The 14,227-nt window shown below is 50.4% G+C and overlaps 1 protein-coding gene across 1 annotated transcript in view; it reads right to left on the bottom strand.

Moving 5' to 3' along the window:
* The window catches only part of itga9 (integrin, alpha 9), a 35,221-nt gene extending 21,506 nt beyond the window's left edge, over positions 1-13,715 (bottom strand). The window contains exons 1-15 of the mRNA XM_011603454.2: positions 13,281-13,715; positions 12,946-13,073; positions 11,804-11,910; positions 9,778-9,901; positions 8,718-8,785; positions 7,269-7,398; positions 7,096-7,181; positions 6,961-7,023; positions 6,574-6,711; positions 6,208-6,313; positions 5,138-5,232; positions 4,856-4,946; positions 4,613-4,658; positions 4,384-4,538; positions 2,674-2,834 (exon numbers count right to left, since the gene is read on the bottom strand). Coding sequence (XP_011601756.2) covers positions 2,674-2,834; positions 4,384-4,538; positions 4,613-4,658; positions 4,856-4,946; positions 5,138-5,232; positions 6,208-6,313; positions 6,574-6,711; positions 6,961-7,023; positions 7,096-7,181; positions 7,269-7,398; positions 8,718-8,785; positions 9,778-9,901; positions 11,804-11,910; positions 12,946-13,073; positions 13,281-13,471 — 1,689 coding nt within the window. The 5' untranslated portion in view covers positions 13,472-13,715. The remainder of the gene's footprint in view (positions 1-2,673; positions 2,835-4,383; positions 4,539-4,612; positions 4,659-4,855; positions 4,947-5,137; positions 5,233-6,207; positions 6,314-6,573; positions 6,712-6,960; positions 7,024-7,095; positions 7,182-7,268; positions 7,399-8,717; positions 8,786-9,777; positions 9,902-11,803; positions 11,911-12,945; positions 13,074-13,280) is intronic.
* Between the last annotated feature and the right edge of the window lie 512 nt (positions 13,716-14,227).

The raw sequence follows: 14,227 nt of genomic DNA, 5'->3' as shown, positions 1-14,227 counted from the left end.
GGAAGCGGCCCCTGGCAGGGTTTCAAGGCTGACATGCACGTGCGCTGGAGATAAACTGCCAAATGATGTAAACATCCCGAGAAATGCGATTGCACAAGAAGTGCAGGACATCAAACAAAGCGGGTTTACACAGAGGTCATAAATCAGAGTCAAGTGAGCAGTAAAAGCTAGCTTACAAACCACACAGCGCTTTACCCAGTGAATAATGAACGCCCCCCAGTTCCAAAGACAATACAGTGTTGACATTACACCTGTTGCTCTTTAAATCTATGGACACTGAGATCATCTGCTTGCAAGAACAAAGGGGGTTAAGAAACGTGATAGGAATGATTTCCTCTGGCTTTTTTTTTTTGCTTTTAGCCACGCTAACGGTGCATGTGGATACCAGCATCAATCTGTCAACCAACCACATTTGCTCCACACTTTTGTACCAGTATTTAATCCACCTCCAGTTGACGTGGGCCCTGATCTGGTCCCCTCACGACCCAACCAATTCAGAAAGGAATCTCACCTGGTGAAAAACACTAGAAATTCTGTAGCTACTGATCTCTTCACTGTTTCTTTACTTTACTTGGGCTCATTTTTATTGCATCAGACTGAACTTCACTCATCCATCTTGTAAATATTAGCTTGTTTGTCTATTGGAATCTACCCTTGATAGACACGAACGTCCAGTTGCTGGAAACAGATATTCAAAGCCCTCGAGCTATTTCGTGGCCTGACTGGAACATTATTGTGATCACAACCATATCGCAGAGGGATAGCATGCAAAAGTGCTTAATAAAAGACATCAAACTAAAGAATTTCTTATTGGAGACTGTGGTTCTTTTATGAAATGACTCAATGCCAGCTCACCCAGAGCACCTCAGATCGTTTCAAGCCCAGTCATCTCTGCAGGGAGCTGTGAGGTAAAAGCTAACGTGAAAGCCTGCATGACGTTTATTTAGCTAAAAATAACTAAACAAAGACCATCTGGAGCACTGGTATGCTGTGATTTATTGCCAATAAAAACATTGTTAAAATGATCAACCCGAAGGCCGCGGAGAGGAATTACGGTTGAAAAGAAAGATGGACTATTAGCTTCTGTGCTCTACTTCTGCTGTGCTTTTAGCTCTCCAGAATATGTGATTTACTAACCAATCCAACCGGTTACTTGATTACAGATGGGGAAAAATGGACCAGCTCAGTTCCTGAATGAACATTCCACCCACTAAACCCACCATTAACTGCTCCTTAATGAGACTTTTCGTAACCAGGTCCATTTTGACGTGTTTGTACAATTTATAAAGTCAATAAATTGGTGAGTAGACGATCATGAGACTCAACACGCGGCTCAAAATAGCTCCACTCGCACCCATCGCAGCTCGAGCAGCGTGAGGGTTTTCCATCGGCGGTGCCAGCGCGCAGCTCTCGTTGACACAACGGCCCGGCCCCCTGACGCGACACGAGCCCCGTGTTTTCACTGTATGTTTTAGGTGGGAGTGGGGGGGGGGGGGGGGCACAATCCCAGGATGATGTGACTGGGCAGCCAGCTGGTTTCCATTAGCTTACTGTTTCTGGGGAACGGGAGGGCTGGGTGATGCGGGCAGACACGAGACAAAGGAGAGGAGTGGACCAGAGCCCCCCCCAGAGTGAAGCCACCTCACCTCAGCCTGCGTCGGCTGTCCCGACTTTAAATTCCCGGTGGACATAAAATCATCAGCAGGCTGCAGTTTTAGCTCTTTTTTTCTTTTCTTTCAAAAAACCCCATCTCTGTCAGTCTGCTAACACTTTGGGACTGGTGGTAATTGAGGCCTCGCACCTTCGCTGTTCTGGTTTTACCACTCTTGCTGGGTCCCGCCTCCAAACTGAAATGATGGATTTCGGGGAAACAGAGTGGAAAAACATGCCGCAACGCTCACCTCGGCCTGGCCAACCAAAACACGGCTTCCTGTTCGTACAAAACGCCGCACGGAAAAACACATTCGTCCCTTTACATCCAAATAATTCACTGTTTCTTATGTCAATATTCCCAAAAACATCACGCTCGATCAATGTGTGTGTGGAGTAGAAGCTCTGATAAGGTGCTGAGTATCACGTGCACCACCGTGCACGGAGCAGAGCTGCTGTGTTGATGAGTGAGGGAACTTCTAGCATGTGCAGCCCCCCCCCCCCACAGTCAGTGGCTCAGCCTCCCATGGTGAGAAGCCCCTAACAGACCCCCGGATTACAGGAGCTGAAACACGGGTGCCCTCGGGACGAAGGCCCCCGGCCGGGGCGGTGGGGGGGGGCACAATGGCGGGACTATTTTGGTGACAAAGGAGACTGTGTTTCCTGTTTCTCTCAGTTTCTGCAGCCACACATTTGACCAGCGCGGCGCCACCGTTGCCTGGTTGGTGCCTTGACTCAGCAGGAGGGGGCGAAGAGATTCCTGACAAACCCCCACCGGAGCACCGTCTCCTGGCGCTCGTGAGCGCTCCCGCACGTGCGCGCTCACGAGCGCCAGGAGACGCGGTGACATTCTCATTGTTTTTTGTGGCTCGTCTGTCTAAACTTTAGTGGTCAAACTTTGTTGCTCCAACTGAAAACTACATAAATAGATAAGAAAGAAAAACAGCACGCGAGCGAGGGTCAATAACAGCGTCCGAGCCGTCGAGGTCGAGCGGAGGACGGCGGGAAAAACAGCGACTTTACCTTCACGTAGGCGGTGTAGCGCTGGCACTCCTCCCTGTTGATGTCCAGCCTGAGCTGCTGGCTCACCTGGCTGATCTGGGATCCGTTCTGAGTGAAGAAGGCTCGAGAGGGCTGGTTCCTCTGCCGCTTCTCCACGTCAGCTGTCAGGTTGTACAGCAGCTCTGAACAGTCGGGAACATTGTTGCACGTGAGTTCCCCCCCTTTTTAATACAGGACACGTGCTTGATGAACTTTTTAAGTGTTTGATTTTTGTCCAAATGTCGTTAAAGGGACACTGAATGGGTTCTTTTTCAGTCAGAACACGTTGGACACGATTCGGACGACATGAACTTTAGCCTAACTTCAGAGTTTTTATAGTTTGAGCTTTAGGATGAATGAACAAAAAAAGGAAATGAATTTTCCAGTCGGTGGAACAGAACCCAAACGTTTGAACGTGACCTTTCCACTGGCTCCAGCCCTGTTTTAGCGAGGGACTTTACGCCTATTCAGTCGAACTCCGCCGTCATTTCCGGGAGAAACGTGTGCCGCACGCCCCATTTAAGACTCCTTCCCGTCAATGAATCCGTCTCGGTGTGTCGTGGCGAACACACCCCAGTTGGACCGCGGCCCGTTTCCTCCGTCCGACAGAGTGACGGCCATGAGGCACGGGGAGGTTCGCACTTTCCATGGCGTTTGCCAGGCGGTGAAACAGAGAGGCTTTATTCCTGAGAGCCAGGATGCAATCATTACGTAACAACAGCACCTCAGCCCCCTGGCGGGGGGGGCGCTGCAAATGGCCGCGCCCAAACACTGGAACAGGACGGCATCAGACACCGCGCCCAAGAGCCCGTTAGCAGAGCAGGGAGCGCCACCTGGACCCGTTAATGACACACCCAGCTCCGTTACTCTGGATGACGTCTGAGTCCGAGAGTCTGACCTGTGCACAGGTGTAGAGCCAGGCTGATGCCTCTGCTCCGCTTATTCAGAAAAAGTCAAATATTTATGAAAGAATAGAAACTGGAGAGTCGTTAACTCTCAGATTTTAAAGGATTTTAAGGCAAATATATCACCTGGCCTCCTCGAGGTGACCACCAAAGGTCATCTGGGGGATTATGTAACGGGATTACAAAGGATCTCTGTGCTTCCACTTTTGCTAGATTTGTGTAATTTGGAGAGCAGATGGGCCTTCAAAGATGGAATGTTCCTTGCTTTGTTCATGTCTCCGTCACCTTTGTGTCTTGGCTGCGTCGTGTTTTTCCTCCATAACCTTTTTTTAAAACAACCAATGAGTTTTCCTTGAATCAGAGCTGTTTTTCTGCTCTCTCCTGAATCCTTCGCTCATCAAAAACACAATTAAAAGATCGTCTACGTGAAGCACAGCTAGCATGATCTTAATTACTGTAACTGCAGACACGTGGGGGAAATTTGAGGTCCAGCTTATCCATCACGGCATTAACACGACTGTGATGCGAAGCAGATAAACCGGATGCTTACGCAACATGGGTGTTGATTTAAAAAGATTTAGCGTCCCGAAAAGGCATTTCTGTTAGCCGGTTGCTCGTCTTCGTTCCTGCGAACCCTCTTTATCCCATTACAGCTACACGTGAGCGTCAACCCCTCAGCTTGACAACAAAGGATTGCTAATAAACCGGGTCCTTTTCAAAGTTCTTCACAGAAGCAGAAAGCAGAACTGCTCTGGGAACTGGATGTTCCACAGCTAATGAGCCTCACCTATCTGCCCCGGCAGCTGCCTTCCCCGGAAACGCATGCAGACGGTCACGTTGAAGCAGTTGGTGTTCTGGAGGCCCTCGTGGCACTGCGGCACCGTGATGTTGATGGAGGCGGGCAGGAAGATGGACACGTCCACGGTGACGACAGGCCGGGTCCTGGAACAGACGCTGGGTGTTAACAGACCGGGCGTTAGCTAACAAACCAGACACCCTCCAGGAGACGGACTCACCTGAGCAGCACCACGCTGTCCGCCATGAACGCCCCCACGGTGACGTCTGAAACCCCAAACACACATCACATAGAAGATCAGCATGGGCTGGCAGGGATAATGCAGATGTAGAAGACACAGAGGACTTTAGCCACGAGGCTGTCAACGTCTGAGTGTCAACTCTGGAATGCTGTAAACAAAATGCCTCCATCACGAGTGTGTTGCACCCATGCTGCAGCAAAACTCAGCAAGCTCTGACTGGACCTGCGTATCCGTTGCCATCCATGTCAACGTTGCCTGAGATCGACTGGCCAAACATCTGGAGACCAGGGTTCACACTGCGCCCAGTCAGCTTCTGCAACAGATGATACCAGCCTTCAGACAGTGCACGTGTGGGAAGAAAAATGGGCTTTGTGTGGTTTCTCTTTCATCTGAGTTGGTTTTCCATCACAGATTTATGATAAATGTTAGCACTCTGCGGCCAGCTGGAAGGCTCCAGAGTTACGCTCATACCAAAGGTGCTAAAGCTATGCTAAGCTAACTCACCATTGAGTAGGTGCTGATGATTCCCGAGGCGTCTCCGTGGTAGATGTAAACGGCCCCTCCGTAGTCGTCCTCTTTGGGTGCTCCTATGGCAACATCTGAGCACAGAGACGGTTAAAATGGTTGATGAAAGCGAACGTGGCTTCATTTCTGCACACAAAAACCCCTCAGAAACGTGTTGACTCTCTGCTGCCCCGTGCCTGGAAACAAACTGTTACAGTAAAACTCCTAATAGACAATTAAGTGCTGTTAGTGCCCATAAAAAGTCGTGTGAGGGTGGAAACTGTAAAGTGTGGGCTCAAACAATGACTCCTCATAGCTTTTCCACACCAGGCTTAAGTGAAAACCTTCTTTTAATAATCTAAAAATACTTGAACAACATGCGGAAATGACAGAAAAAGGACTTCTTCTTCAAATGTTACACAATAAGTGGCTCCTTCCGTGTGTTACGCCAGGACAGCTTCTCTGTTGAACCACACGCTCGAAACTTGGGCGTATCGTCTCACAATTTGGGCTCAAAAACGCTCGACGTTATTACATGTGATTTGCGTTTAATGGACCGAAGCCTGTTGGACTCGGAGTGTGGTCCTGTAAACCGCTCCTGAACTTTGACCATAATCAGGCTGCTTGTGACTCCCGGACACAACGTCCAGATGTGGAATTCCAGTGGCCAAACAAAGATAAGAAGGGGAGCAAAGGGAACCAAAATACGCATGGTTTGTTGCAGAATCTTGCTCTTTCTTCTCCGAACACATAAATAATCTGATTTTTGTTGTGATTTACAGAAGTTCTGACCCACAGGTTAGGAAACTAATTTATTTCTTTGTCATAAGCTTGCAAAATGCTGCCTGATTTTACACTTTAAACATCTGCACTGATCAAAGTTCACGGTAGAAAACCTTTTATATGCTCATTTGTCGTAATCGGAGCACGCTACAAAGTTGTTGGCTTCCATCGTTGTTTTAATAACACGAAACAGCGCATCCAGAGAAACGTTGGGAACAGCTGGATTGTGTTTTAGGTGAGCAGTGACGCGGCACATGAACCTCGGCGTGAGGACATCGCGGCCTGACCTTGAAATCCGTCGTCGTCTATGTCCCCGATGGCGGCGATGCACTCGCCAAAGTGCGCGTTGAAGGCGTTGTCGCCGCTCAGAACGGCGCTTTCCTCCATCACCCCCTGAAAACCGCAAGCAGAGACGCGACGGTTCAGGTGTGAAACAGGAAGGAGATTCACAACGTGACAGCCGCTGAGACGTGTTCTGTTCCTGTGGTTCCTTTACTCAAACCATCCAGCTGCCAGACGCTTAAACCTCTGACAAAACCAACAGGGCCGCTCTAATCTCAATTTGGGTTCTGAAATTACGATAACAGAACGCGAGGCTGCACTAAAGAACCCTGCAGCTGGCGGGGCGCCGCGGTCCCGCAGGTGTCACTCACGTTGCCTATGCTGAGATACACGGTCACCTGGCCCTCGTCCCGCAGCTGGCTGTGCATGGGAGCCCCCACCAGCAGGTCGGACAGGCCGTCCTGGTTCAGATCAACTGCACACAATGAGGAGCCAAAGTAAGAGCCCATCTGGAACCAAGCCAAGGCACAGAGTAACGGGTCAGAACACAGCAGTGCGGTTCACGTAACTGACAGACAATTCACAAAGCATTTCAAAGTGACCCTGGCTCCCTTTTATTTAGGCTGAATGGAGATTTAGGTACAGTCAATAAATCTGACAACTTCGGCGTCCGCTCGTTGCCGCTTTGACCTCGAGGAGCCGTTCTGGGCATTAAAAGGGAAATAAACTGGAACAGAAGACCGAAGTCGCGCTCTCACCATTTTCCCTGAGGCTTGGAAACTCTTCACCAACGACGAGCCGTCGATTTTGAAGATGTAAACCTGTCGGGAGAGAAAGACGGCGCTGTAGTGGGAGATAACATCTGGACGCGAGACCAAAGGTGCCGACCGTACTTTGCCGCTGCCGCTGTGCTGCGGCGCCCCCGCTGCTATGTCGATCACGTTGGGCGCGGAGAAGTGCCCGGCGGCCACGGCGTAGCCTGCAGACGCACAATGACCACGACGGACGCTTAAGTCACACCCACTAAACAGCCGCTAGCATGAAACAGGCTAAAACAGCTGGTTACCTAGGTAGCTGTATCTGTGCGAGTCCACGTTCTCTTTGTTCGGACTGTAGAAGGAGTCAGAGGTCAGGTTGTACACCTTGATGGTCCCGGTCCAGTAGTAGGAGCCCGGGGCCCCCATCACCACCAGCTCCTGAAAACGAACCCCACACACACACAAACACACACTTATGGTTGAGTCACCTTTTCTATCGCTGATAAGAGGAACCGAGACGGGCCCGCAGAACCAGGCAGAACCAGGCTGGTTCCTGCTATCGCTGCCACACCACCAGAGGGAGGGTCTGGAGAACGTTTTGTCTGTGACGCGACGAGGTATTTGGAGGAAAAAGTGACAGCTGCAGAACATTTGTTCACGGCGTTTCTGCCCTGAAGTGGAGCAGAGACGGCTGAAGGGCCGTTCCTGTTTCAACACTCTTATCGGCACCGGGGGGGGTTCCTCTGAGAAGTCAAACAAACGCAGCAGCCCTGCAGAGGTCTACTCAGCGGTGTCGACTCCTGCTGCCCTGCGCTGTGGAACATCTGGGCAGCACCAGGCGTCAGCACCGCGGTGCAGACGGGGACAGACTCCCACAGTTGGACATCGTTCCTTTGAATTCCTTGCATTCCTCCTCATAGACGGGGGTGTTCGGCAGGATGACAAGGACAGCCTCACTTTTACTGTGGGGGGCTGATCTTATCTTTGCTTTCACAGCAGGCTCAGTTCTAACTTCCTGTTTTCGTTTTTGAAGCCAAAAGTCTTCTCTGCCGTTGGGGTTCACATGATGTCAGTGAAGGCAGCGCATGCAATGGTGAAAGGAGAAGATCTCTGCAGCTATTTCCGGCTTTTATATCGAACATTTTGTCACACTCAGTTCTGACCCAATGCTCCCTAACAGCCTTGAATACTTTCAAAAGAGTCTTTGAGTCGGTTTCAGTGCACAAATGTGGCCGGTAATGAGAAATGATCTCCGTTAAACATCTGTGACACCTCTGCACGCTCTCGAAGGGACGTACAGCAGGATGTGCGTTTCGGTTCAACCCGGAACGTCATCAAATTCACGTAAAATGAGCTATAATGTGCGAGCGAGGGCGACGACAAAAGCAGCAGCGCATCTATTGAAAAAAGGAACGACGCCAGCGAGCAAACGCTGGAAACATAAGCTAATTGTTATCAGCTGCTCGTCAGGCCAGCACTGGCTGCTCAATGCAAACACGCATGTTTGGCTGGAGGGAGAAAACCGATTTTCCATATGATTTGCCTTCTTTAATCAGACAGAGGATCCCCTTCACGGCACAGGCAACGCCTCTGCGGGCCATCCCATTAGAATTTGGGGGGCAATGAAAGGCGCTCTTTCACGGGATGGAGGTGTGACAATATGAACAGTAATTAATCTGAATCACATCCGGGACTAATGTGGGGATCAGTTTAAACAACAGACGACCGTGTACGAGCGAACAAGGGCTGGTACTGACCTCCATGAAGACTCCTGCTATCCCAGCTTGGCATGATCCGTGTTCCTCCCCATACTTCTGCTTATAGTCTATAAGAAAAAAATAAACCACAAATTATTTCACTGTGTGCCTGAGCCAACATTTACCAGATCCCCCCACACACACACATTCCATATGGAGCTAGTCAAAGCCCCGGACCCTTCCATGAGGGATGTCTGGGTGCAGAGAAGGGGTGAAGTGCTACATACGACTGGGAAGCTGGATATACGTCAGGGGGGGGGGAGCCTCACTATGAGCTCCAGTTACAGATAATATTGAGTTTGGATCTACAGAAAATGCAGCGCATGTTTGGTCCCCAGCAAAGTCTGCCTGGCAGTTCGGAAGGAAGTGAAATTCTGACCTGGGAGCAAAGTTGGGATATAAGAAATACTCTGTGACGCTTTGGGTCATTAACAACACGCTGCGATAACGCCTTCACGGTTGGTTTAGCAACTGGGCACCCGCTGAAGAGCTCGTGCTGATAAAGGGGGAGCTCTCACGCTTCGGGGCTCAGCCTGCCAGGAAACCAATCAGAGCTCAGAAGCAGATGTCAGGTGCTTCCCTCTGACGGTGCCGCCAACTCGGGTCACAAGCCATGAGAAAATGGAACCACACACGAGTAAAAGCAGACAAAGCCTGAGGTTTTCGGTCTTCCCGAGACACTTCTGATGGATGACAGGATGATTATTGGACACAAGACGCAAACAAGACGAGTCCAAAGCGGAGCTGGCTCCGCTCTGGCAGAGCAGCAATTTCAGCTCAGCGCTATGGCCAGTGCTAACGAGCCCGGCGCTAACAAGCTGATGATGGGATGTGTCGCTAAATATGAGAACCGCCAATAAGCCAACAGCCCATCAAAGATGCCACGATTTCCATTCAAAACCTCAATATTTGAAAGCTGTTTGCAGATTTCAGTTGTGGAAACTCAATAATGAGCTCTGGTGTCTTCATTCGGACTTCAATTAATGGGTTTATTGCCTCTGGTGGAGAAGGCCGAGCCCATGAGGTGCTGTAACTGCCCACCGTGGTGCCTTCACTGTACCTTCATAACAGGGGATGAGTGGCTTTGTTCTGCCCTGAAGGGTGGCAGGAATGATGGCGCAGTATCCGTGAGGGAGAATCAGCTCCGAGTCGTAGTAGACATTTTTCCAGCGGTGGGCGCAGGCCTGCGGGGGGGGAACAGAGAAGAGAGACAGAGGTGAGACACGTGTTCCCTCTGTAAACACAAGCCGCCCTGACAGCAGGCAGATGATATTCGCCCGGCAGATAGTTTAATCCCCTCGCAATCTGCACTGGAGTCAGCGGGTCTCCACGGCTGTCAAATGATAATCGCCAATGAGAAAGAGGATTTAAGGCCCGTCCGTAACCTCGGCCACGGCCCGGGTGTGAATGTCTCAGCTGGTGCCCGACAACTGGGAGCGGCAGGCGGCAGGTTAGCGCGCAGCACGTGAACCTCCAGCGCTGAGTTTGGAGTTAAAAGTTTGTGAGAGCAACTGCAGTCAGCAGGAGGAGCTGAAGTTCAGCGGACCAGCACGAAGGTGCGAACGTGGTAACAATTTAGATCACGGGGTGGGGGGCGGGGGGGGGGGGTGCCTGTGGCTCCCCTGGAGATCTCTGGGTTTACTTCAGTGTTTCAACCTTCAACACTTACACAGATATAGTACACGTCTTAACCCTCAACCAGCCCTCAACAAATCAACCAGTTGTGGGGGCCAGAATATTGGCCCCACTTTGTGAGTAGAATGAGGATTTTGGTACTCAGCATGTAATAAATGTGAACACACACACACACACACACACACACAGACACACACACACACACACACAGGCAGCAGCATCAGATGACTGCCTGGGTCCGCGCTGCTATGTTGAGAAACACTTGTGTTCCAAAGGACAGCTCGGCCAAGCGCGGCAACAATAGCGAGTTAATCTCTCGCCCTCCACGGATTCTTTGAAAATAGATCAATCAGTCGACATAACAATCGCAAATGGACCCGGCGCGGCAGCTGGCGAGCTCTAATGAAGCAGCAGATAGGGTTTTAATGGTTACGGCGTGCCGCTTTGGTGTTCCCAAACGGCAGTGAAGAAGAAATGCTGAAGAGATCCTCGCTGTTGCAGAGAAACGTGAGCCTGTGGCAATGAAATATAAAGAAGAATAAACATCAGGACTATAAAGGGTCACAGCATATGTGGTTTCGGAGAGCCGGCACCTTTATTTTATCACAAACCCCGTCTGGTTAGCCAGCAAGTGTGAGATTCCCAAGGCTGTCAGCTTCAATTTGCCTGAAATGTTAGACGGCCTGACTGACGCCCGGGGCCAAAGGAAATAGTTTGCAAATCAACGCCAAGACATTCCAGGGAGGTATTAAAAGTTTCGGATCAAAGGCGAACATATTGAAAGGAGCGGGCCATTTTTACCGGGCCCAAACTGTGAGATGGATGTCCGCGGATGGGAGGGTTTCTTTGACTGCCAGAGGAAGCGGGAGGATTATCAACAGGTAGTCAAATGCAGTCTCACGTCAGGAGAGCTGGAGCCGCCTTCAGCACGAGTTCCCCTGAACGCGGTGGTTAACGTTTAATGAAAGGCCGTCCTTGGACCACCGCGCAGGGGCCGGAGCCCAAACAAACTCTGCCAGCTGCCCTCTGATCTCAGTGCAAATACCCAGTCAAGCACCTCCGAGATTAGCGCCGCTAGCTGATCTATTTTTCCGAATCCCTCGCCCGATTTTGTAAACATGGCTCAAACTCACAGGCCCAACGGCAGAGCTGCGCCGCTGACTCGTCCACCACCTTACAGCCAAATGTTTCGCATTATTATGTGATTTCACCGCAGTTTCCGAGCACTTCTGAGTCCAAAGAAATCATCATTTACTGTAGGTTCAGTTTCACCAGCAAAAAAAAAAAAGGCTGCAGACTTACAACCCGGGCTGGAAGCAGAGGATGTTTAAATGAGCGGAGACGGCGTGGCGCGATTGTGACGCTGACCTCGGCACGGTTGCATCAGGGGAAAGGTGGTTTGCATAGGACAACATGATAACTGGGCTGCCGCACCCTCTCCCTAAACTCACCAGTACTCTGCCGTCACCTTTGTCCTGGCGGGCCAGGCTGACCCCCATCCACTCGTCGTCTCTGTCCCCCTGGCACGTCTTCCCACACGACTCCCTCGGCTTGTTTCCTGAGACAATGAGAGCAGTAAGCAGACGCTGAGTCACCGGACCACAGGAAATCTTGGAACGAGCGACGCGTCGCCCGTCAGCTATTGTCAGTGTAATTCAGCTCTGGGATTTATCGCTTAACGTGTGAGTTTAAGACAAAATCTCAAATTCACAACAACAACAGAAAAACATAAATAAAGGTCATTCACGAGACGCTCAAACAGCCTGTCTATGTCTAAATCAGACTGCAGTCTCATGCTGTCAACAAACTCCCGAGCAGTTTGTAAAGCCCGTAAATCAGGCAGAAGAGCCACAGCGTTTGTAAATCTTCCATTTCAGTCTAAATATAGCTGACCCCCATCCCCAAGTTTTATTCCCCTTCTCCCTGAAGACAACTGATTCAGCACAAAGGCATGCGAGTGTGTGTTCCTCTGGCTGTGTCGGTGTGTTGTGTGTTCCCCGAGGCCCCTCAGAGCTCAGCCCCTCCGGCACGTGTGCTTCATTGAGCATCGAGCAGGACGCGCTCGCTCTGATGAGCGGGACTTTTTTTTTTCCTCCTCAGTGACACACTGACTGACCACAGAGGTTAATACCAGAGCCGTGCTCGGAGGCCGCGGCTTTCTCTCCTTCACCACAAGAAAGGGGGTCTGCCCCGTGTGTGTGTGTGTGTGTGTGTGTGTCTCACGTCTCACGTCACATGCTTGGAAATTATGAGCAGGAGCATAAATCATATTTCAAAATATTTATGGAGCTCTTCACACAGAGACCCCTGTTTTTAACAGGTCACCATATTGAGCCATAAAGCAGGACGGGGGCTAAAAGAACAACCGCGGCACTGTTGGGAGGACTATAAGGCTGCCTTATTCTGATAAAACAAAACAGATGCTTGGGGGAGTTTGAGCAGCGGAGGAAAGAGAAGTTGAGCGTGTGTGTTTCTGCAGGGCCTGAGCGGATATTTTAAGGTGAAGTATGAAATGTATCCGTCAAAGTGTGGGCAAACGTGTGGCTGCGGAGGTTTGGGTTACACGTCGCGCTCGTGTCGTGCGGTGACCGACCTCTCCCCAGATCCATCTCTGTGCAGCGTCGCTCCGGGTTGCTGCGGATTCGACACTTGTAGACGGCTCCGGGGGAGCGTGCAGAGCTGCTGAAGGTCGAGTTTGCCCTCGGAGCCCCGACTATGACCCTGCAGACATGAGGAGAGCGGAGAGGATGGAGGCACGGCGCACTGTTGATCTGCGCAACATCTCAAACTTTGAACAGAAAAAACGAGGCTATTGCCAGAAGGAAACATCATTTCATGCCCATTAACTTGTTTTACATCTTAGGGATCAGATGGGGGGTCATTAAATACTTGAAAATTGCATCATTTACATTAGAAAATAGGACTCACCAGCGCGTGTTGTCGTGGTAATGCTCCAGAACAGAATAGCCAAAAAAACTAGACGTTGGTCCTCGGAACACCAAAGGATGTTCCAGGGCTATGTTGTAAGAATAAACCACGGAAACTGAGAAACAAACATAAAAAAGTTTTTGTAATCCGTGTCTTTGGCTACGAAGAGACGCCATTCCTTTGCGCATCATGCGTAATAACGCGCCCAAAAGCCTAGACGAAAGGGAAAATATTGAGGATTTTTTGGGGGGCTCCTCGCTGGTCAAACTGTTCTTCAAGTGTCTCTCACTTATCTCTCCAAGGTGCTCCGCCGCCTGTAGGCAGTGATGGCATGAGGAAAGGCGCGATGAAGAAAGTGAACCGCTAAATTCCGGTGCGTCAGCTCCTCTCCATTCTGTCAAGTGAGAAAGTTGTTGGCTCGCAGGGCTCCGCGTAGAGGAGATAAACGCCGTCAGACGCGTCAATTGAAAGGGGTCGGACAAGAGAAAACAGGGAAATGCAAGTGGATTCTATTAAAATAAGAGCGCCGACGCTGGTTGGCGCTGTTGGAGGACTTTACTGCGAAAGGTCAAAGCGGATGTGGTTGGTTCCAGCACCGGCGTAGCGGCGCTGGCTGGAGCAGTCAGTGAGACGTGAATGGTTCCGAGGCGCAAAGCATCACATTTCACCCGTCAGGTTTTTGGGGGTCTCTCCTCACCAGAACCGAGGGCGCAATGCTGCCACCTACCGGTCAGGGCAAACTCATTCACCTGGGTTTTCAGGTTAAAATAAAGGTGTGAGCATAAAGACAGGAAGTTGTCTTTAATGCCGTTGCCTTTTCTCGGGCCGCCGAGCTGAAAGAAACGAATTTCTTTCTTCTTGAAAAAAAGGGATTTTTTTTTTGGTCCCATACTCTCGTGTGCTGGGCCAAACCAAATGTGGTTTTTGTACATATTTGGTGGTGATTA

This window comes from Takifugu rubripes, chromosome 4 (assembly GCF_901000725.2).
Source record: "Takifugu rubripes chromosome 4, fTakRub1.2, whole genome shotgun sequence".
In the NCBI taxonomy this organism is placed as follows: domain Eukaryota; kingdom Metazoa; phylum Chordata; class Actinopteri; order Tetraodontiformes; family Tetraodontidae; genus Takifugu; species Takifugu rubripes.
The sequence above is the reverse complement of the archived record's forward strand: the minus strand, read 5'-3'. Positions and strand labels throughout refer to the sequence as shown.